The sequence below is a fragment of the Paralichthys olivaceus genome, chromosome 12 (assembly GCF_024713975.1).
Source record: "Paralichthys olivaceus isolate ysfri-2021 chromosome 12, ASM2471397v2, whole genome shotgun sequence".
Classification (NCBI taxonomy): Eukaryota; Metazoa; Chordata; class Actinopteri; order Pleuronectiformes; family Paralichthyidae; genus Paralichthys; species Paralichthys olivaceus.
This window is the reverse complement of record NC_091104.1, coordinates 10565831-10590049: the sequence shown is the minus strand read 5'-3', so window position 1 is coordinate 10590049 and position 24219 is coordinate 10565831. Positions and strand designations below refer to the sequence as shown.

The following is a 24219-nucleotide window of genomic DNA, read 5'->3' as shown; positions in this document are numbered from 1 at the left end:
ATATCTAAATTTAGTTAAAGGCAATAAATGGAAAAAGGTTGGGAGAGAGCACAAACAGCAAATGGTCAGTGGGCCTTTGTTCAAGTTTTAACTGAGAGATGACTGACCTCTTCTGTTCAAACACAGAACAGCAGGGCTTAATCTATTATTTATGAGAATAACCCCTGCGCTAACTGGTCCCATCTGTGATCCTTGCTTTGCAGATGTTACTAAACTGCATTAAAAAACCCTCAGTAATTCATCTGGAAGTCATGAGGATCACAATGAAGCCCATTTATGATCTATAAGTCAGCTTCGATGTTCTCGTGAGGGGGTCCCTTGGAAGGAATCTGACCCCAGTTTCAGAAGAACAAATAGTTCTTTTGTCCAAGAAAACGTGGAAACGAGCAATTGGACCATCTTCCTCTGATGATTTCAACGTCCTCCTACGCAGCTACAGTCATCATTTCCCTGGTTATTATCTTTGACATATGGCAGACAAAGGAAGTAGTCATTGTATCCAAAAAAGGAAAGAAATACTTTAATAAAAGGAAATAAATACAATGCTTTGGATGGCAGTTAGAATCCATTACAGGCATGGGTTATTGCACAGCTCTAGGGACAGACAAAAAAAAAACTTTTCCAGACACCCATTCAAAGTTAACAGTGGTAACTGACACAAATTTCATTCAAAAACACAGTAAGTTTCAATGTGCATTTCTCTTTCTCACCCAGTGTGTGATGACATATGGCTGCAGGCCCTTCTTTTATTAGCTTTTGAATATTTTAAAGACTGACAACACACCCATGACAGCACTTGATCATTTGACTGAATAATGGCTTCGAACTGGAATCAACACTTTAGTTAAATCTACAAAAAACACAGTAGACATTTCCCTGATGCTTGTACCTCTGACAAAAAAAATATAATATACTGTCATCATTCAAAATGTTGTGCTAAAATGCTCATGTAGTCAAAAGTACAATGTACATTGACACAATTATCTTTCATTCTCTCCAGTTGAGTTGCTTATTTATTCATTTCACATGCAGAGTGAGCACAGTTTAAAATCTGTGAGTGAATCAAGAATCGCTCTGATGGAAAATGTGCAAATTTCAGATACACCGTGGAAACTCACGGGCCGAATCACAATATTGTTGTTATTGTTACGAGGGCCTGTACACACTCCTACAATATGTATTTGCAAGTGTGATTTTCAGGTGCAGAGGCAACAATGGAAGTGTTCTATGCATTTTTCATTGCACGTCCAAGGTTTCCAAAGTAAAGAGCATTCCTGCTGTCCAAGAAACATCTTCACATTTCTATTGCTGCAATGTAACACATGCAATTATGAATTAATAAAAATATTAATTAACAAGCTGTTCTTCTACATCATTTCTGTGCAACTCATAGCTGATGAATGTGCAAGATCCACCAGGTCAAATGTAGAAACTCTTCCATATCATACTCCCTTCTATTTTGTCCATGCTATACTATCTGGTCAACAAGGCAGCCAGGTTTCAGTCATTAGGCTTTTGCGGACGTAACAGACACACAACACCAACACATTGATTCCAAACAGCCCATGATGGTGTTGATGTAAAAGCAGTAGCTCGCACTGTAGCTAATTAAAATAAGCTCTTTTGATTACTATGATATTATAACAAGGAAAATTTGACACAGACGGCAATGTGATCTGTTACATGTGTATCTGAGGGTCGTTCCATTTCTTTATCCCCTGCGGTTGTGTAACAAATTATTTAATTAGACATCGATTAACAATCATAAGAGATTTTCTACTAAATAAAGACACCAACACAGTTATTAGAGGTGTGTTGGCACTGTCTATGTCTTTTTTGTTCCAGCATCCATTTACCACTTATTTGACACCATGTAAAGTGAGTGAGCTCTTATTTCGGCATATTTGCTACTGGTTGTGTTGTTAAAGGACCATTTAAAAAAAAACAACTAAAAAAAAAAAAAATCATGATAACCAGCAACTTTTGTTTTTAGAGAACAATAGTCATGATTTGCTTTTGCTAATTGTCCATATTATTTTCTCTTTTAGGAAAACACACGAAGGAGCCTATCTTTTAAACAATTAAAAAGACAGGCTGCAACATATTCATTATCTCAAAAGGGTTAAGTGTGAATTAGTCACCAATTTACAAAAAAGGCAAACAAGAAACAAACTTAAAACTTAAACTTTGTGTGCACTGGCCACAAAATAAAAAGAAGCTACTTTCAAATTAGTATAAATCAGCCTTTCCACCACTAAAGCAGAGCTTAACAAGCTACACATGTTTTTTGGCCACAGGTTTGAGTCCCATTTTCCCGAGATGAGAATCACGTTCATGCCCACAAGAGCCTGAAGATCGCTAGGAAAAATATATGTATATATTTGTTTTTTAAGAAAAAAATGCATCTAGTACCAGGGATTTCATCTGGATATTGGTACAAAGACATGAGCATGGAAAATGATCTCCATACCACATCAGTAATATAGAATCATGCAAGTTTGAATGAGTAAGATTGTTTAGAGTTCGGCAAAAGACATTGAGAGAGTTATAGACTACGATCTGGATTCATAAACTGTGTGTAAGAAAATAAATACACATGCTCAATGCTTTGTCGAAAATGTAGATAACGCATCATGATACAAGCCTAATGTGGTTGTAAACATTTATGGAAAATAATGTCATGATAAGATGTAACTTTTGTGATTAGAATTTATCCCCAAAACTGTTTAGTTAGTGGAACCTCAACATTAAATGATAAGGTGTGTGTGTGGTATAAAAGTGGTGGTTTGCTCATGTTTAATTTAGTGATTGAGGAATGAATGTTAAAAAAGAGGTGATTATGGCATAGAATAGGAAAAACAAACTAATAAGTTTGTTAGGTTTCTCTTCATGCTTCCCAAACATTTTTAAAGGGATAATGCCCTCAGGTTCTGTTAAAAAAAAAGAAAAGATATCTCAACAGAGATACTTATACATACGTATAACAGACAACACATTCTTCATGTGTACATTGTTTGGCTAATTTTGAAAGGCATATAATTTGCTTGTTAGCATCAGAGATAAAGTAGAGCTAAAGATGTTAAAGGTTAGAAATGTTTTAAAGATATAACTATTTTTGACAGCTGTATTTCTTTCTCCTCAATGTCAAAGAAAACTTAAATCTGAAAGCCTCAGTGACTGAGGGTCAGGCATGTGTGTCACAAGGCTCCAGACTGAGTCACTGGAAAGGAGGCTGAACAGAAGCATTAATCAACAGTAAACTTGTGGACACTTCACCAACAGGCTGCAGCTGTTGTTGGGGACGAAGTTAAGTCTTTTCCACTGGGTGCATCAAACTCATTCAGCTCTTATTTCATGTTTATAAGCAAGCTTCTGCTCATACTGGTAAAGGGGGCACCTCCTTAGGGGTTCCTGGTCCAACACTGTCACCCTTAGGGTGCACAATTGTGTAAAAGCTAATCAAAATTAAATGCACATCTTGGAATTACGTAAATTAGTCAGTCTTGATTTCCAAGTGTTAAAAAAAGCTGGATCACAGGGAGAGAAAGGAAAGAGATAAGTGTATTTAATCAGTTTGTGCGCATAAAAATAAATGGATGAAGTCTATTTTTGTGTCTCGCCAACCCTTTTAGAGTTGTCAGACACTATTCAAGTGTGAGTTGTGTAATGTGCAGACTCAGTCTGGCTCTGGAGCCTCTTCTGCTAAGTCAGAGGTCGTCTTCTGCTTGTATATGAAAGTCAACAGGAAGAGTGCGATGTCATGTGAGCACCAGTAGCCTGTGTGTGAGGTGACTGCTGACCAATAGCGACTCTCCACCAGGCCTTCTCTGAGCTCAAAGTCGATGCGCCGCTCCAGCTCCACTGTGAGAAACAGAGTTGCACAAACATTTGTGAGTTAGTAGTTAATAACTAATACCTTCCCAACACACTTTAATTGTTAAAGTTAAGTTCTAACTCTGGTTAAGGAGACTTCATCTATGATTGTTTGGTGTGGACCATAAACTGTAAATAAAGATTGAAGACACGACGGCTCGCCAAATGCCGAAAAAGAAGCCCAAGTGTCTTGATCTCTTCCATGTTCTCAGAAGGGACATGGGCCACACCACAAGGTCAAAGTGCATGTTTCTGGATATTTAGTCTTTAGGGTGCACAGGTAAGTAAACTTACATGATGTGTCAACGGTGGGGGAGGTGGGCCGAATCATGGTGGAGAGGCCGTATGCTGACTGACTCTCTGCACGCTTCTGCTCCTCCTCCTCAGTGTTTGTCCCTCCCTCCAGTCCTAAAGACACTGAAGGCTGGCTGTTGGAGCGCGAGAAGCGCGAGAAGAGGATTCCTCCGATACCTTTCCCTATGCTCGCCGCTCCTACATTGAGGCAGTGAAAAAGAGATAGAGCTGGTGAGATGTGGTCAAGAGCAATATGAGAAACGTTTCTTTAATTAACTTTATTAAAAACTACAGGGGAGCAAAGTGTTTCAGCCCATTCTCCATCTCTCCACATGATGGCACTGTTGATGTAGTACTGTAGTCAAACTGAGCATCTCACATTACTTCAAATATTGAACCCCACAGCTGAGAAATGATTTTACCTATAGAATATAAGTATATAATTCCCCTCCGCCAGTTTCAAAACAAGAATATATTAAACAATAATACCAGACACGTCATAGGAAAGTATTTGATCCTCACACAACTACAAAAAGTTAAATATAGATTATTTTAGTTTCAGCAGTTATATAAATCTTATGGATTTATACATTCATAATAACAGTAATCGGCATATAAATCATACACAGAAACGTTTTTTAGTGTCCTAAAGACTGTTTGGTAATACATTCTTTACCATGAGGCTGCTTTAATGTTTAAAATAATGTTAACAACTCTTTCAGTCATGCATGCTACTACAGGTAAGATCGGACCAGAATTAGAAAAGTGATGGTTCATGTTGTACCCAGTATACTGGCCTTGCCCAGATTAGTGATGGATTCTCCATAGTGCCGGCGGGGAAGAACAGGGGAGGTGCTCGGGCTGGGAATGCTCTCGGTGTCAGATGTTGGGTCTTTGACCGGGTTGAGGAAGGTTGGTCGGATCTCATCGTAGTGTGTGGGGTTTGTGGCACTACACCTGATCCAAGAAAAAAATCTCAGCGTTCAGAGCAGTTATACTGTGAAAAACAATATTTGTGTGTGCAAAGAATATCAAGTGTCGTAGGATTTTAGATTCAAGCTCTTACCAGTGTATCTGAACAGGTGCAATATTGCTGTAATGTTTGAGGACGAGGGGCTCCAGTCTGTAGGCCTGCAGAGAGCATTACATTTCAGTTACCTTATATGTCCGAAACATTTTTATTTGCAGATCTGAGTGAGTTGCTAGTTGCAAATTTCTGGCTTCTATATATTAGGACAGCAAAGTGTAAAAAACAGCAAATTGCTTTTAACAAATACTCTACTTATGTGCTTACCAAGCAAGAAAGAAATAAGAAATGCTAAAGAGATGATAATAAAAAAAGAAAATCTGAACCCTGAGAGAAAGAATCAGAGTGGGGTAAAAGAAAGACTGACCACAGGGTCTGTCGGATGGAAGACATTGAAGAGCCTGCTGCAGATGGGAGTGGGCAGGATGTGGTCCTGATGGCAGCTGGTACCAGGGCGGATGCCTCTCAGGGCCAAGAACACAGCCAGAGGAGAACCCATGCAGAAAAAGTTCTCCACCTGAGGATTAGAAAAATGATAGGTCTGAAATGTTTGAACTTCTATGTTGTTTAATAGACACAAACACATTATTACATTACTATGATAAATATTCACAGGAGGAAGACAACAGTTACAGAAAGTTGGGCCTTGGAATTTTTTAAAATTTGTTTGTCTTTCTAGCATATCTTTGCAACAAAAACAATCAAAATCGATATATATTTATATAAAGTATATTATACTGTAATGGTAAACATACAGGACATTTATGAATCTTACCTTAAATTTGAGGGCTGGAGGTGCAGAGGGTTTAGAGGCCTCCAGTGTAACGAGCTGATTTTCAAGCTCTCGCAACCTGTTGAAAAAGCAGAAAAGCACAGTGACCATAAATGATAAAATAGAAAATAAACTTAAATATTAAATAGTAATGTAACTTCCAATATACATTCATGTATGTATTACTATTACCTCCAGGTACCTACCCACCCATCCGCCCACACCCACACACTCATCATCTGCAGACCTTTTATTCAGGTATCAATCTCAGATCAACCTTTGTTCCAGATGTTTCTTGTTACACGAAGGTAATGGTGCACACATTAAATTATATTGCACTAACAGAATGATGGGTGCAGATGAGGTGTACTAAAAACCTCTTCCCTTCCAATTCACTGCCCTCTGACAAAAACAAGCAGGAAGCACAACTTGCTGCATGAAAAAAAGTATAAGAATAGCAGACGCTGCATTATGTAAATTAAAAAAACTAAGAAAATGTTAAGTTTGATGTTGAATTTAAATGAGAGTAGTTGAAAAGGTATGAGCAGCGTGGGCTGTCAAATCGAGTGAGCTGAGGGTAAAATAAAAAATAGAATTCATTGTTTGGTTTTCTGCGGCTAAGTGAACCTACATAAAACATAAATGTTGTACCTCAGGCTTCTCAAAAGATCTGTCACTGATCCTGAACATGCAGCTACACATTCAATCCCTGAGATCTACGTCAGTAAACCCTACCTAGTCCTTGTGAGCTGCAGCTGGTCTAAAAGGTGCCTCTCTTGGTACGACACCCAGCGCAGGTCCAGCTCCTCTTCAACAGCGTGATCCTCTTGTAGGCAGAAGCGCACGGGATCCCACCCCGTCATGATGTCATAGGTGATGACGCAGCCGAGGGAGTGAGACACTATGGACACTTTCCCTCCCTTCTCCTCAAACTCAGGATTCCGGGAGCAGAAGAGTGTGTAAAGTCTGTTAAGCTCCTGCGTTAGGCCCTTGGTAATCTGGGGGGACAGGGAGGGAGGAGTTTAATGGACGGACGGTGTGCAACAAAGTCAGAGTTTCTCAAAGCAGGTGACCCTCACCTCATCCCTGTAAAGGGGGCTGTTGTAGTACATGATGTCCATCGCACTGCTGTTGAGGAGATCTCTCAGTCCTCTCACTTTGTCTGGTGTGATTGAGTCTACTGTGTCTACAGAGACATACAAACAACACAGAGAGTTATTTATCAACCAATGATTATGGCGCGAGGCTCGACACATGAACAGCAGAGTGACGCACCAGAACAACAAAACACTCTTCAACTGCTAATACTTAAAGCACAAACTAAACATAGAGGAATAAACATGCATAATCACTTTCACTGAACACACACTAACCTCCATCCAGTGCGAGTTTGGAGCGCCACTCGACCGGCAGGAACTCCACATGCTCCTCACTGATTTCTGAAAAGTGCTTCTCCTCCATCTTCCTCACACCCTCCCTCAGCCTGAATGACCACATGACAATGATGAACAAACACTAGATTAGGACATTGTGAACATTTTTATTGGTGTGTAGAGTATGTTTTGGTATCACATCGTTTGGGCAGCAGTGCATTATAGTCATGATAGGTTCTGGGTTGATGTCTGAACCTGATACAACTGAGTCGTGATGAGAATAACGACGTCCATTTTTCTGCTCACTGATGCAGCAGTTTCCCTCATGAACACACACACAATGGCTACACTGCTGCTAGTCCCATATGGGGCAGCATTAGCTAACAGGAGGGAGAGGTGCGCTGTTGATATGAGAGGCTGAGAGTGGCTTTTAAACGACTGGGCTCTGAATGGGGCAATCTTATAATGCAGGTTATGGCCGGACTATCTACTGTGTCTGCAGGGGAACTCACATTTTAAAGAGCTCACCTAAACCTCCACTATTTCCTCTAACATCACTGCTAATGATATAATGGAACATTGAAAGGCACAAGGCTGAACTTAATTCAGTTTCAACACAAATAAAGAATACACAATGAATAGGCCAGACAGGCTGATCTTTCCTCTTGGCTGAGGAAAGTGTTTCTGATATAATCCACAAGGAGCTGGGAGTGAGGCTTAAAGAGCTCTGCTGCCTGACTTGGTCTACTTTACCTGCTTAGCTGACCTAAGCCACGGCCGGTGGCCTGAGAACAACTCAGTGACACACAGACACACATGGCACTGTTCCTCTGTTCTACTGCTTGCGGTAGTACTGAGAGGGCACCAAGGTCAATACAATAGTGTAATTGTAACTTCCTACAAACGTCAACTATTGATGAGTTCCTCATAAAACATAAAGCATTTGAAAGACAAAACAGTATTTCAGTTTTGTAAATTAGATTTTGTTTGTGCTTCTCAAACCATCCAAGAATTACATTTGGCCCCTCTGGACACGCAGACTTGAAAATTGATCGAATTGTCGTCATGAGTATGTTTTCACTCCTGTGGGTTTGTTTGTTTGTCAATATTTGGTGCAGCTTGATTGAATTTAAGGGGACTGTCGGGTCTTGACAGTTTTAACACTGGGTAGTATAGCTCTGAGCTGAGTTCATCATGGACATTTGATAATTTTCATTATTTTGTCTGGAATGAGTCATGTCTTTAGTGTTTCCTGCAGCATTTTTATTATGTTGCTGCTGATGCATTGCAAGCATTTTATACCATTTCTGTATTGTCTGGTGTTGCAATGCATTTCCCTATTCTGCTGTGTTTTCTCGGGTCTCAGTGTGTAATGCTTTCTTGGCTACCAGACGGTCAGCACAACGATACAAGGACAGACTTTAGAGAACAGCAGGAGAAGACAAAGAGAGTGAGAAAGATAGAGGAAGGAAGGGAGGAGAACAAAATACAAAGGCTGCAGGTGCAGTGGTATCAAGAGAAATGCTGGAAATAACTTAGACTACTGTGAATATTAGAGGCTTTAGATGAATGAAGCTGAGGGTAAAACAGTGCAGTGCAGTTCTATCCTACGGATATTCACTGTATTTACAATTGTTTAATCATATTTTTTTTAACTGAGCGGTACCTTCATTTTCTGCAAGCACTTTAATCATGCAATCTACAGATGGACAAGTTACATAATTTACCATATCTGGAATCACAAGAACCTGTCAGACAGGTTGATATCTGAAACCCCTCATCAGCTACTAAAAACAAAATGTGCATTGTGTGATCGTGCTTTTGTGCCTGTGTCGTGACAAACAGTGTGACAGAGTAAAGAGGGAAGAAGAGAACAGTCGTCATAAAAGCCACGGGAAAAACAGAATGACAGAACGAGAAGTGTCAGGGACAGACTGTGACAGAAAGAGGAACAGAGAGCAAACAAACTTCTTGGTATTTCAAACATCACATCATCATGGAGAGAGTTTTTCCTCTCCCACCTACATGAATTAACTTAGATTGGATATAGAAAGTGTGTAAATTCCAAAGTTAGACAGGTGGAAGACATCCTTTTAAATTAAATTAAAATATTGTTGATCTGCTTACAATAAGAAAACACGCAAATCCTTAATTAAATCATATTATTGATATCACAACTCACATTCCAGTGTTTTTAATAATGCGTCCCTGGTCCATCTTCTGTCCAATCCCATGGACCACAAAGACGATGTGTGTAGTCTGAGGGGGTCTGTCCTCAGGTGAGGCCTCCTCGACAAAGCCGCGGTGGAGCCGTGTACCACTGCTTGAGGCTGGAAGAGGAATGATGACAGGGTGAGAGTTTTATCAAATCATTATTTACAGCATTTGTTTCCAGCACTGTTAAATAAACACATTTTCAGTCTGTTCACTAGAGGGATATTAATAAATGTTGTTGAAGGTTAGTAACATGTTGTTCCCACTCCAAAAAGGCCAGTAGGTGAGACAGTTCTGCTGTCACACGTGGTGCGTCTAGAGGATAGAGTTTGGGTCCTTATTTAGATCTAGAGTCATGTACAGTCATGTGCTGTGCGGCCAGGTGGCAGGAGCCGATAGCATTTGTTGCTGTCTGGAGATTTCCCCTGACGAAGTATTTGTGTGTCAGGGGAGATTGAGATAGCTAGTACCCACTCCTCCTCTTATTGAACTGAAATGTGCCATAGAGCTAGGAGTCTCTCAGATTCTTTACAGATCAAAAATCACACACTAGGTTAAAGTGCTGTTGCCATCTTTACAGTTACACTTAAGCCATTTCATCGAAACTAAGCCCTCATAACAGCAGATGGACACAGTGATTATCTGGGTTAATCCATTTAAGAGACTGAACTGTGCGCAGACATGTTTAAGTAAGTTGCAAAAGGTCATTTATACAAGAAAATGATTGTGTCATAAGAATGTCATTTGTACATAAGATGTCGACAGAATTATATTTGAGTGGGAAGCCATGCTAGCGCTTGTGTACTGCACAATGGCGCTTTGAGCTAAATGCTAATGTCAACCACAAGGTAATGGGAAAGTTAGGAAAGACAATGACAGTCTGTGATTACAAACCTTTGGAGAAACCCAGTTTCTGAGTGACGGTGCGAGCAATTTTGGAAGTGGTGGCGTCGCTGTAGAGGTAGACCTCATCCACGCTGTGCCAATCCACGTGGGTCCGACTCAGCTTCAGACTGCGGATGGCTGTGGGAGGGGGCCAGAGAGAGAGAGAGAGGAGTGATTGAATGAATGGAAAGAGGAAAAAGAGAAGGGCATTGCCAGACAGAGTGGGAAATTCGGCAAAGAGAAGGGAATAACCAGGGAAACGGGCGAGGGAAAAAGGTTTACCAATATAAAGTGTTTTGAGTGCAAAGAGTGAGAGACTGAATACAGCATAAGAATTACACCAAGTGACAATCATAAATGCAAGTAGAAAAAGAAAAAGAAAAGCTAATTTCTAGGATCATTTGAATAGCTCAATCAAATGCAGTTGGGAGCATTGATCTGCAGGTAGAAAGAAAACACATCAAACTATCACACACCATGATTGCATATTTCAGCTCTTGCTTGTCCATCCTACATGTGCATCAACATTTAGGTATATTAAACTATTTTCATTCTCACGTTTTATTTTTCTCTAGGTTGTCAAAGTATAATGCAGCGACTGGAGCAAGTAAGAGCAGAGGTATGGCTCGAGAGGCGACACCATTTACTACAGAACCTACGAGCGATAAATGAAACTGGTACATTCCAAAGAGTTATTTATGTCCCTGCAGCAGCATGTCCCTTAGATGTCCTGTGCAGTCAAGTTCATCTTGAGATTGGTGGAAGGCTTTGGCGTAGGTCCAGCGCACAGTCATGGCTCTTTGTACTGCTCTGAACCAATCTAGGGATTAAAACCCTTGAGAGTGGTGTAAAGCAGTTGGAGAAACGCAATGCTTTTGTGTGAGCAGTATTGACCCACAAACAATGGTGTAGAAGAAATACATTATTATTGTATTATCTTTTGAATGTCTTTTATACATTTTGTACAAGAGCAAACCAGGGACCAGGGAATCAATCTTGTATCAGATCTGTGCATCCTTTCAAGAGGTTTATTCCCTCCTTATTCATCTTTTAATATCTTTCCTTCCTTTCCATTCCTTGATAATTCATCAGCCATGTCTACATGGCAGAAATAAATTGTGTGTGTGTGTCATGGTGGGGTTTAGCTGAGCCTCTGCTGCCTGGCATTGGACAAGCATGACTGGCGGGTCATGTGACACCTAGTAATTAATGCACCTTAACTGAGACCTGTTCACTCTGAGAGCAGCCAGTGAGAAAATGAACGAATGCTTCTACAGGAGAAAGACAAGCAGAGTCCCAAAGAAGGAGACAACAAGAAACATTTGTTGGACAGAGGAAGGGCACTAATCGAACTTGGAATCACAGTAATAAAATAATAAAGCTCTTGTCCTGAGAAACGAGAGGTGAGCGATTGAGTTTCTTCTCTCACGCGCTTCCATTTATCTCTGTAGGTCCTGAGATGAAACTGCTCAGCACCAAATGGAAGCGGATGCTTGACCTCTACCACCGCAGTTTAAAGTGGCCCTCTCTTCTTATCGATACCTCATGCACTCACAGGTAAAGACTCGGGGAAGTAAGCTGATCTGTGAGATGAGACCTACAATTGTTACACAAGGAGGGCCACTTCAGGCTGTTGAGCCTTATCGTTAGCCAAGTACACTGTAAGGCAGGAAGTCTTTGAGCTCAGCTACAACATGCATATTTCTTCAGTGGTTTTTTTGTTTTTTTTATTAATATCAAATGTTAAAGTTTATGAGACTTAAGAGGGAAAACGTTGCCAGTAAGGTGATTATTGGCTGTCCAAGAAGACTTCCTGTTTTACAATGAAGGCCAATGCATTACAAAGGAAAGGGAAAGGAAGAGGGGATCAAAGCGGACGGAGGAGCTGGCAGTGAACCAACACAAGGTTAAAGAGTTTACTGAGCTTGCTCTCTGATGGCTGTGGAGATCTACTGAGGGTGAGGGAGGGTTTCACAGTACGGAGTGAGGAGCAAAGAACATGACTGTGGGAACAGTCTGGATAAGCTGTTGAAGTACACAGGGTAAATGGGGAATTTGTGTGAGACAATTTGGGAAAGATGCAAGAAGCAATGAGCAGAGAACAGAGTGGTTGAAAGAGATGAAAAGGGGGGGCTCCTTGAAATCATCATAAATAGGATGTCTATTAGTCTGGGGCTGTGACAGTTGTTTTCTAAGGATCAATTGTTTCTTTTATGCTATTCTACAATGTACGAGTGCTACTTGCAAACCCCTAATACTTTCTGTTGATGTCTACATAGGACACTAGATTTTAGGTCAACGGTCGCTTGGATTTAATATATGAGCTGAGGACACAGACCTGGAGAGGGTCAATGCACCTACAACTAGGACAGTGATGGACCTCTAAGAGGCTGACTCCACACACTATGTTTGGGGGCTATAGTAAACGGCCACAATGGCTCTTCTGTGTAGCTCATTGCTTGTGCAAGGGCTCTTAACAGAGTGCTTTGTTCATTGCCCTTAGCGCGGGAGCAAGTGATGGCGGTTCATTAATGATGCTCAAACTGCCAGGGGGGATGAGGAAGAGAAAGCAATGAGAGAGAGAGAGAGAGAGAGAGAGAGAGAGAGAGAGAGAGAGAGAGAGAGAGAGAGAGAGAGAGAGAGAGAGAGAGAGAGAGAGATAAAAATGGGCAAAGGAGCTTTTTTTGAGGATCAGCTTATTCATTCTAGATCCAGTGGTTGAAGGGGTCTTGCCCTAGTAGATGGCTGATCCATGTTACTATCCCAGCAAGGAGATGAGGGATAGATCAATAGGTTCCATCACCAAGCAGCATCAGCCACAGCAGAAGTACTAAACTCTGGGTCACAGCACAGAAGGAGACGTTCTAGCAACTAGGCCCAGTTATGGCTGCAATACAGAACCAGGAGAGCAGCCTAAATCAATTTAATACAACCAATTCTAACTGAGCCTAGTTCTAGCTCTATGAATTAGATTTCAACAGGTCTGAACCATGAACAAAAGGGAAATCTAGCTCCAAGGAGACCTATAGGTTCTACAAGGAGAGAGGATCAAGCTAGTAGATCTAATACAGCAGAGGTAAAATGAAACAAAACATAGAACATGGTATTATACAGTACCTTGACAGCGTTTGCGCTTGTGACATGTAGTTTTAGCACTCGTCTGATATCCACTCCATTTGAACAGAAAAGGGAGGTAGAAAGGGGGCAGGTGGGAGAGAACTAACAACCGACAGAGAGTGAGTAATGGCTATAACCCTGCCTTCAGTCACACAAGCTACCACTGTCATCGCTCTAGAACAGGCTGATCTATCAAGTAGCGCTGCTATCAGGTTACCCACATACAGAGCCTGTACTGGTCACTGACAGGGCCTGGTGGCTGCAGGTAGATATCATGAGAATAAGCTGGGGAAAAAAGTCATAGAAGGCTGTGGTGAGCCCAAAATGCAGCGCTTCTTGACATTCGCCCAAGATGACTGAGGTAGACTTTCAAATACACTTAATACAGAAATCAACTGTGAAACATAACAACAAAATACCATTATGCATAATCTTTTGTGTCTGTGTAGTACAATGGGATATTTGTGAAAAAGAAAGTGTTAATGAAAAGTATTTTCATTGGACATTTTGTAAAAAAGTGAGACAGAAATAAGAGCACACTTCTAAACACTAAGCATGTTTCCGTTTTGGTTAATGATGACTTAAAACGTATTGAAAACACAATCCCACTCAGAAACACATACCAGCTAAAACCATACAAGGAGAAAGGTTAAGGTTTGAGGTGATAGAATTCTGTAATATGAAAAGTATGAAAACAATGAATGTGCTAACGAATTTTGTGCAAATAAGTAGTTATGATGCTGCAAATCTTTTACCTGAGACAAATAAGGATGTGCCTGAATGTGAATTATTTTGTTATTTCTAATGAACAAGTGTTAAACCTGTTCCTGTAATTGTGCTCTAATGTCAATGTAAGTAGAGTCATTAATGTTAAGACTTTTTTCACAGTAACACACATCACTTTATACATAAAACTGAAATAATCCTTGATCAAATCCTCACACAAGTGATTTAAGGTTTGATAGATACCACATCTAATTTCATTTTCCTTGTGAGAAAACCCCCACAATAACCCAATAAGGTGTGGTGGTAAACACATTACAAATGTGCCGGTTATCGCTGATGGACAGAAACTAATAATAGGTTGGTAAACATTTGCTGGATTTAGATTATAAATTCAATTCATGTGATGTACGCTAATCTTGAACTCAAAACTGAAGCTCAATCATACAATGTTCTATTTACTTTAAATCACTGAATCAGTAAAGTGTGTGACTTGATCTGATGTTTTAAAAAAGGATTTCTCAGCATCTGTTAATCAAATCAGCAAAGTCCACAAATCGCAGGTCTTCACTCACTCAGTGAATCAGACTTGCAAATGTCAGCAGTGTCTCCCTCAGCTGAGGTGAAAGTCTGATGAGGAGAGACCTGCTGAGTACACAGGATGTGTATTTGCTAAGCTATCAGTGAAGTCCATTTTGCCATTACAGTGCTGATGGGTCCATCCATAAATAGTTGTTCCCTAATGGCCATGTACACAGTCTTCCTCATAAGGAACAAATAACCTTTAGTTGTGCCATAGATTATAGTGTGTGATCGTCCTCAGGGCTGAAGAAACACATGACTTTTATGTCCCCCGAGGGTAAAACTGGACAGCCAACAATCATTACTCGATCACACTAAACAAGTATATATGTTGTTATTACAATAAGCAGAGAGGTTAGACAATCTCATAGACTCGTAATGTTTCAATCTAACAGCTATCCAGATTCATGCAACTGAAACATTACATATTAAAAAGTTATTGGGTGAAAAATGTAACTCCAGTTCTTTTAAACCTGTGTCATCAGTCATTAGTTACTAAGTGTATTCTCAGCCTCATGGGTATAAATACAGTATGTAGCTGAATATGTAGCGTACACAAACTTTTCCTTGGCCTGCAGCATGCCGGCTTTTTTTTTCCGTTGACATCTGAGAAGCCTGACTGACTGGGACACACCCATTAGTTTCATCATAGGATTACTCTTCAATAGATACACGCACTGGAAAACCCTAAAATAAATGGACAGGATCTTAATTTGAATTAAATGTTTACTTCTTTTTTACTGTTGCGTATTTACCTCAACTTAGAAACTGACACTAAGAATTAAGCTGCATGGATCAAAGATGGGAAGCTGGAAAAAATAAAACATTAACACACAATTAATAAAACCCATCCACTGCAATCCCCTCGTGGCCATTTTTGGCTTCAATAACTGAGTTAAGAGCCGAGGCTTCCTCTCTGATGCCACAAGCTCACCATCTGTCACCACTGTCAACTTTCCTGCGGCAACAGTCATTCTTCCCAGAAAACCGGCCATGACTGGCTGACTACACAATTCATGAAGAGAACATTGGCAGAAAAGTACATTTGGAAAGTGAGAGGACAGGATCGTTTGCAGGAGTGCAACCCACAGTTATGCCTGCATAGCATGCTGGTATGCAGATCAAACGTCTTCTGCTTCACTAACCTTTAGTCTCAGCTACTCACTGAGGCACAAGGGAAAGGGCAGAAAAAGGAGACGCGATAAGGAGAGGGAGAGAGCGAGAAATAGCACAGGAAATGTACGTACTGCGGTAATGTCTGAACCCAGCCGGCTCGCTTTATGATCCCTATTTATTAAATAGAAGTGTGGTGTGAAAAAAAGACAATTGCTTAAGATAAGAACCGAATTCTAAGTGTATAATATAGTGATTGAAATTTACCCTTGCAAGACAAAAGATATGATCTGTGTGATGTGCATTAGTCAAGGGCCTCCACTTGTTGGAAAACCAATCTGTGTGCCCTTGTGCAGTTTGTCAGACACCTTACAGATAATTCTGTCTGTGATCCCTCTGTCCTCTGTGACTGTTTGTATGCCTACGTGCACACAGATATTTTAGTGGGCCTGTGTGTATATGTACACCACTGCTCGTGGAACAGGAGTGACCTTTCAGTTTTTTCTCTTTAAGCTCATGTGACGTGATATGAAGGAAGACCCAAAGGGTGACAATGAAAGTGACTTTGCTCTGCTCTGTTGATTTTGTTTTATTTACAGGGCTTCATTTATTCCAAGTAGGGAGCAGTGATAGTTCAGTGCACCATAGCGAACACAGAAGACATGAGGTTGTTATTATTCAGATTAAATAAATAAAGCTGCTTTCAGAAATGCTCTGACGTTTTACAGAACTCTTCCTTGCAGCCCCCTGGTCAAATGTCCCATGAGTGAGCCCGTGTACAGCAGACGAATGTCTGGAAAATTCACAGCAAGCGAGTGGACACATTGATGTCATTTCCAATACATGATGGACGTAAAACTGGTCAAAATAAAACGTATTACAAATACTTCTGGGTGAAAAATAGGAGCCATACACGTAGAAGATGTCAACTTGGAAAGACAATATCCTGCTGTGTTCTTTATATTAGAAAGGCACGTCTGAAAATGACTCCAGTGTTGCAGGAACTAAGAGTAATTGAATAATATTACATGCTATAATAATTATTCCATTCAGTAGTCATGATATTGTATGTTTCAGATTACTTTAGCCATGCTTTGATACACATCTGTGTATCTCTCACTCGTATCCCCTCAGTTGTAACGATGCCGACTAAACAGTTTCTCACTCCCTCCGACAGTAGCTGCTTCTTCTCTCCGCTTTGCTCTGTTTATCTGCCACATTCACGCGCCCACACATTCATCACCACAGAAGGTCCCGTAGATCTGGCTGCCTTAAGGACACTGCTGAATCAAAGAGCCTCTTTCTTATTGCTCCTCACAGCTAAAGCCTACGACGTGTTCGCCTGAGACAGCCCTGCGAGACGGACATTCCAAAATGAAAAATGTCACAATGACCTGCACCTGCTGTACACCGCAAGGATGACTTGACAAAAATCTACCAACGCACACAAGAATGCACCTGCTCCATTAATTTCTCTCGACTGTGCTTCGATAGTAAAACAGGCAGGGCTGCCACATAATTCACCGTTTATGACTCACAATGTGTTTCTTCTGGCTTTATTGTGAAGATGGTGACTTTACTTTTAAATTGAATTTAAAACTAAAATGCCAGTGGGGGTGTTTCATCACAACGCTGCCTTAACAAAATGGAGGTGTTATTTTACAAGATGCTGCCTGACTGGAATAAAAACACTGCACAGTCAGTGAATCCACCAGTAAAGGAGTGTTTGAATTTCAAGTTGCTGGTTTAAAGTATTTTTGTTTTGTTGTTTCTTCTACTGACTCTGACAACTGCTTTTGTTGATTCAAACTTAAGTTAAACGATGCTGCTGTTTAAAATCTCTAGATTCAGATTTCAAGATTCAGAACATTCAGCTGAACAAATAAACATATCATCCTTATTCTTCTACCTGTGCCCTTCCCATTCTCTCACCATCTTTGCTATCGACGGTCTTCACCACCAAGTCGGACTCGAACGTGTCCTGCATCTGTTGCCCACGGAAATGGTTCAGGTGCTCCTGCTCGATGAGGTCACTCTCCTCCTCCTCCAATGGGAGCCAGGTACCGTCAATAAACCACTGCCCTCTCATCACTGAAATGTGATCTTGTTCTGAAACAGTAAAACAGAGATTTAGTCTCAGATAAAAAACAACAACTTAAATGTAAGGATGCACATTTTGGAGCCAGTCCTCTGAATCCAGGGGTCTTGACTTTTCTGGGTGGGGTAAAATTATAAATTAGGTACAGTTCCATTTTGTTGTGCTTGGTTTATTTTAAGCAGAAATCCTCCAGAGTAACAGTGTTGCCACAGTCACTCTCTAAGAACTGACTCATTTTAAATGTGTGTTTTGGATGATGTGAACTCATTTCCATTTTACTCAACAAGTCTGGTAATTCCAGAGAGGCCAAGTCTCAGAGGCTTCTGAAGCGAGGCCAGCTTTGATTACAGTCCTGAGCGACATTATTAACTGAGTCTCCGGTGGTGAAAATCAGTGTAAAAGCTGAACTGAATGTAGGCACACTTTGCCAAGTACAGGAACCTTTTATATTCACAATGACACTGCACATCTGGATACATCAGCTTGCTCTTATTTATGCATTTGAAAGAAACACTGAGGCTCAGAGTATAGTGCAGTCACTCATTATTAGGGTGGTTCATATCTGGTCAGAGAAGAGAAGTATTTAAGCTTCACACAACATGTGATGTTTCAAGTTCCTGTGAAATTATAAGTAACTTTTTTTTCACCTTATTTGCAACATTTTGATATTACTACAAAAAGCGATTACCATCATTTAAAACCTATATTTTAATCAGAGTATCTGAAGGTCTTCTTAGATTAATTCTCCTCCACATCTCACAGCTAATATACTTTTGATTACTTTCTATATAACCTTCTTGTACATTAATTTACATCTCAAACGCGTTTGGGGTCTCAAACGCTAACATGCCATTCAATTAGCAGAGCTACAGGCTGAGCTGAAACATCAAAGTGAGAGCATGAACTGTCTGCAAAGGACTCAAATCCCACAGAATGAACATTCAGGAAAAAATAACTGGCTTCTCTAAATGTCACATGGCGTTAACCTTCAAAAGAACCAGCAACCCATGAACCCTTTCATCGGGGGTCAGCTTTTCCAACGTCCTCTATGTAGCTACTGCCTTCATTTGTTCTCAGCCTTTTCCTGGAAATGTCCATGAATTAGTTAGTGCAGATCAGCTGAGACTAATAGACTGACTCCCTGGGTTGTGTAGATGATCCCAAAAGAGAAGGCTAAATAGTTTCAGAGCCAGTGCAAAAACAATAGTGCAAAAACTATGTAAGAGTCAACGATCAACTAAGATAAATGTATAATCATTTTGTTATGTTTGTGGGGTTTATTGGAGATATTTTGTGGGAGTATGGATGGATGGTGCAATGCACAATGATTGTCTGAATGAGCAGCAGAATTGTGAGTGGATGTGGGTCATTAATCTGTATGCTGTTAGCCATTATATGGCAGAACGCACAGTACATCCATTATGTATATGTGCAAAGAAGGCATTAGTGCCATGGTAGCTCAATCAGTGATGCAGCGGAGACCTGGAGTAACACAAGCTGTGACTGATGCAGAACAAAAATATGACTTGATACTTGTGTTTGTATGATACTCACGCTTCCAGTAAACAGGGTAGCACTCCCTCTCTTTAATGTCCACCTCGTAGAGCCCTCCCCGGACACACACAGGCTCTACGTTGATCTCAATGCAGTCGGGGTCCCTCTCCTCTGAGGACACAGTGGACGTGTCCACGGACCCCCGGCCTCCGTGCACGCTGCTGGCCCCCACCGGCACCGCACCGTTCAGCCCTTTGCCCTCCGCACGGTCACCACCACCGCACTCCTCCTCCTTCTCCCCGCCGCCGCTGCCCCGGGAGTCCGCCACACTGGGGATCAGCTCGCAGTATTTCCGAAACATGAGCTCGATGTTGAGCGAGTCATGCCCGACGAAGGGCTTCCAAGTTTTCTTGTCCTCTTTGTAAAACCACCGGACCTCCTCAGGTCCGAGCTCCGTCACCACCTCGTTGAAGCGGTGCCTGGAGCTGTTGGACCTAGACCTCTTCCTTCTCTCGAACAGCGGGCCGACATTGCTCCCGACGCCGTTGCTGTACTCCAGGGGCCCGCTGCCGATGTAGGCTCCGGGGGAAGTCAGGTCCAGAAGCAAGCCGCCCTGTGGGCTGCGGTGCCCGGCGTGTAGAAAGGGCAGGTGCCCGTCCAGTCCCGGCTGGACCGAGGACATTCCCGCCTGCACCGTCTCGTCCATGGGACTCATCTCGTGACAGCAAGGGAACCCATCGCTTCCCAAAGCCCACTCCTTGTTGTTGTTGTTGATGACGCCGAGCGGTGAGCCCTGACTGTCGGTGCCCAAAGAGGAGCTCAACGTGGAGGTGTCGGTTGTGATGTTGACACTGCTCATAACTATCCGAGCAGCCCAGCCTCCTCCTCCTCCTCCTCCTGCCTCGTCTGCCACTACTCCTCGTTAAAGCGGCCACCACTTCACCACATCCACCAACAACATGTCATAATTCTTTAAAAAAACACTAATTTTAACCAAATCAAAGAGCTCCAGACGAGCGGCCGGGGCATTTCCTCCAGTGCGCCGCGGCTACATCAGCTTGTTAGCATGCTAGCCGGCTAAGCTAATAGAGCTGGATACAGAACTAGCGTCTCACTAACGTTACAACCGGAAACCTCATCAAACCCTCGCGGACATGGGTCAAACTACTTCCCCCCCGTTACCACGTCGCTTCAGTCCGGCTCCTCCGGAGTCGTGTCCCGGTGTCCACACTTTGAGTTGTCCGGTGGTCCCGGAGGAATACGACATTCAGTCGGTTTGTCCAAACAAACCTCCGCTCGGAGACAATACTGTAGTATGCGTGCGTGCGGCTTGACAGCTGATGCGCACGGATCACAGGATTCACCCGTGAACGCGCACGTAGAAGTTACGCGAACGTGACAACCGGACATGCAGTACTCATGATGTCCGCTAGACTGAGACAAATCCATTTTGTTATTAAGATGCGAATTTTTTTTCTATTTTCAACATCTTATTATTATAAACCTCAGTTAGAAATGGAAAATGTTAATAATCAACCAAAAGGAAGGTTCAAAGGCTTTATTGTCATATGCAAAGTTAACAAATGCAATTCAATTCTTAGTTCTCTTGTCTCTGCCTGGTGCTGTCAGTTATTAAAATGAGCTAGAAACATCCAAAGAAAACTAGAAACTTTTAAATATATATACATACTGGAAACTTAAGTTTAAACCTTGAAAAAAGGATGAGAGATAAATAACACCTGAGGTAGAGGAGGTGATTTAGGTGTCCTAAAAACAGTCAAAGACAGTATAAAAGTCAGTGCCGAATTATAACAGTTTGTGCAAAAAGACAACAAGGTGCATAATGTTCAAAAGTTGCATTAAAGGTTCAGTGTGTAGAATTAAGTGATATCTAGAGGTGAAGTTGCATGTTGCAGCTGAATACTCCTCATTTCACTTTAAGTCCTTGTTGGTTATGTGTGGAGGGTGGGAGGTGGAGGGGACAGGGGCAGTGGCTTGGAGATGTTAGTCTGTGTTATGGCTTGGGGGTAGAAACTGTCCTTGAGCCTTGAGGTCCTGCATTTCACACTCCTATACCGTCTGCCAGATGGAAGGAGTGTGAGAAGAGGGGTGTGTGGGATCTCTGATGGTGTTCCGGGCTCTTCTGATGACCCTCTGTCGATAGAGGTCCTGCAGAGATGGGGGGGGGGTCGTTCCAGTGATGTACTGGGCTGATTAGACCACTCAGGCATTTTGCGGTCTGTGTGTGCTGTTGCCATACCATGCCGTAATGCTTCTGGTCAGTATGGACTCAATGGTGCACTGGTAGATTCAAACAAGAGAGAAGCAGATGAAAAAAATAATAATGGCTATAATAATGATATTCTATTCTATTTGTACATTTATTATATTTATGTGTTGTCAACGTTGTACCTCATTCCTTTGTGTATGTTTATAAAAAAATCACTAGATGGAGACAAAAGCTCATTTATAGTTACAGACCTTGCCCTAATAGCTCGTATAACGTGCAATAACATGATCTGCCACTAGAGCGCAGCAACGGCTTGCTCATTGAAAAAGCTGATTTGCTGCTTTTGAAAAAGACGAGTCAGTATACTTCCTAAAAAAAGTCACACACTACTGCAAAGTTTATAGTCACAAGGGTAGAAAAAAAAGAACTGAAATATAATCCACAACATTTTAAATGGTGCGAAACAAACAACTTTATGAATGTTTCAATAAAATAATCCTTCTGGGAGACTGTTTTCCATAAGTATATTCCGAGTATATTACGACAAACAGAGTCGTAGAATGAGATACACTCTATAAAGACATAGACAACCTCTTTAATGAAAATTAAAATGAAGATGCCACAAAGTGCTCGTCTCTCTGTTCACACAAGTTCACTCCTCGTGTCATCGGTGTCATTGAACTGCAAAATCTATTTGTAATGTATCTGTTCTAGTGGCAACCAGTGTGTTTACATCCCAGTGTGTGTGTGCATGCCTGCAGTGTGAGTTTGTGTGTTTGCATCTGTGTACATACTGCGTGCATGTATGCATGTGCCCGTTTGTTTGTTTATGCGAGTGCATGTGTTTGCATAATGTGTGTTTTGTGTGCTGCTATTTGTGTGTGTGCGTACTGCTGGTCCAGGTGATCACGGGGCCGTGGTGTGGTCTGTGGGGGGAGAGGGATAGGAGAGAGAGAGGCCCAGGCAGCTGTATTTGGAATAAACAGAAATTATCCTGCTGTGTTCTAATTTACTGCAGAGTGGGAATTAAACTTTAAACTCGTCCCGCCCCTCTGCAGTTCAATGCTGCACACTTCTGGCCATCACCAACCACTTGCATAATGTGCGTTATTAAAGTGTTACTTTTTAGTATTAAATTCACATGCCCCATGGGCTTTGGCAAGCAGTTGTAAAAAAAGAAAAGTGGTTTTCTGGGGAGCTTAAATTTTTTAGGCCAATAGTACAATGTTTGGAAGCTGTAGATGTTTTTTCTGAAAAGTTGATTGTTCTGCACAAATGGTTTGAGGAGCTTCTGTGGATAGTTTCAGTATTTTCTACCCTGAAAACTCACTGAATTCAAGCTGTGCAAAGCCCCTTTATTCCTGATTAGTTATTGCCTCAGACAAGGAGTTAAGTTTTCACCCCCGTTGGTTTATTTGTTTGTAAGTGTTATTGTTTGTATGCAAGATTACACAAAAACAACTGAAAGGATTTCCATGAAACCTGGTGGAAAGATGTGGTATGACAGAAGAACCCAATAAACTTTTCTGCAGTTTTTCAACATTTCCAGTTTTCCCAGGGGATAATTCAAGGCTCTTGATTAAAATAATCAGGCACATTTATGGAACTGATATGTATGAGTGTGTGAAATTTGGTGCATGAATTTAGGGGGACTGTTGGGCCTCGGTGAAGGTTTGCGCTCTACTGAGTGAATATTTTAGTTCAGTAAGTTTCTGTGTGGAATATGAATAATCTGCAGTCCCAGTCAACTGAACAAGAATGTTCCGATACTCTTATTTTCCAGATGACAGTCATTAAAAATGAAGTAATTATGAGTACAAGACAAATTTTCATTGCAGCAATATCTAATGTGCACGATCAGAATAATTACTGGGTTAAATATGTACCGCGATTGTTCCATGAGCTCTCTCTCATTGCAGGTTTACACTCGAGGATGACATGTGGCTTTCATATAGGAATTAGTCAAATTCCTCATTTCTGGCAAACTCAAACAGGTTGGCCTCTCTCTCTCTCTCTCTCTTTCCTTCCCTCTCTCTCTCTCTGTTTCTCTCTCTGCCCTGATGTTTTGCAACCACCAGGCTCACCACCTGGTTGAGTGGATGACAAACAAACTGCAAATTTTCCTTCCAGTAACTGACCAAATAGATATTTATAACCAGCTGGTCACCTCCCCCAACCCTACCGGGCCCCCCTCTCCTCGGCCGCGGCTGTGAGAGCTCCCTTTTAAGATCAGTTGTGTCACTTCTGGCTTTGTTCTTAAACAAAGAGAACTGCCCCTCATCTGTCCGTAATTGGGCCGACTCTTGGAATGTGCTTGATGTCTCCGCGCGGGCCACTGCTGCTGCAGAGGACAGGCGAGAGGGCTGCCGGGACATGGGAGATGAAAAAGTGAAATGCATGCACCCCTTCTAACTCTACTCCTAT

The 24219-nt window shown here is 41.5% G+C and overlaps 1 protein-coding gene across 2 annotated transcripts; it reads right to left on the bottom strand.

Moving 5' to 3' along the window:
* Nucleotides 1–498: 498 nt before the first annotated feature.
* ddhd1a (DDHD domain containing 1a) lies at nt 499–21020 on the bottom strand. 2 transcript variants are annotated; one of them, XM_020098234.2, is made up of 14 exons: nt 19626–21020; nt 17906–18082; nt 13556–13657; nt 10448–10576; nt 9522–9669; nt 7340–7449; nt 7046–7152; nt 6702–6964; nt 5970–6045; nt 5562–5711; nt 5234–5298; nt 4952–5124; nt 4168–4365; nt 499–3861 (listed from the first exon to the last, which is right to left on the bottom strand). In XM_020098234.2, the coding sequence occupies exons 1-14, from the start codon at nt 20422–20424 to the stop codon at nt 3677–3679; spliced, it is 2682 nt and encodes an 893-aa protein (XP_019953793.2). In that variant the 5' UTR covers nt 20425–21020; the 3' UTR covers nt 499–3676. The 2 variants fall into 2 exon arrangements, with proteins under 2 accessions (XP_019953793.2, XP_019953794.2); XM_020098235.2 differs by lacking the exon at nt 13556–13657 and having other exon boundaries at nt 19626–21015.
* Nucleotides 21021–24219: the final 3199 nt, after the last annotated feature.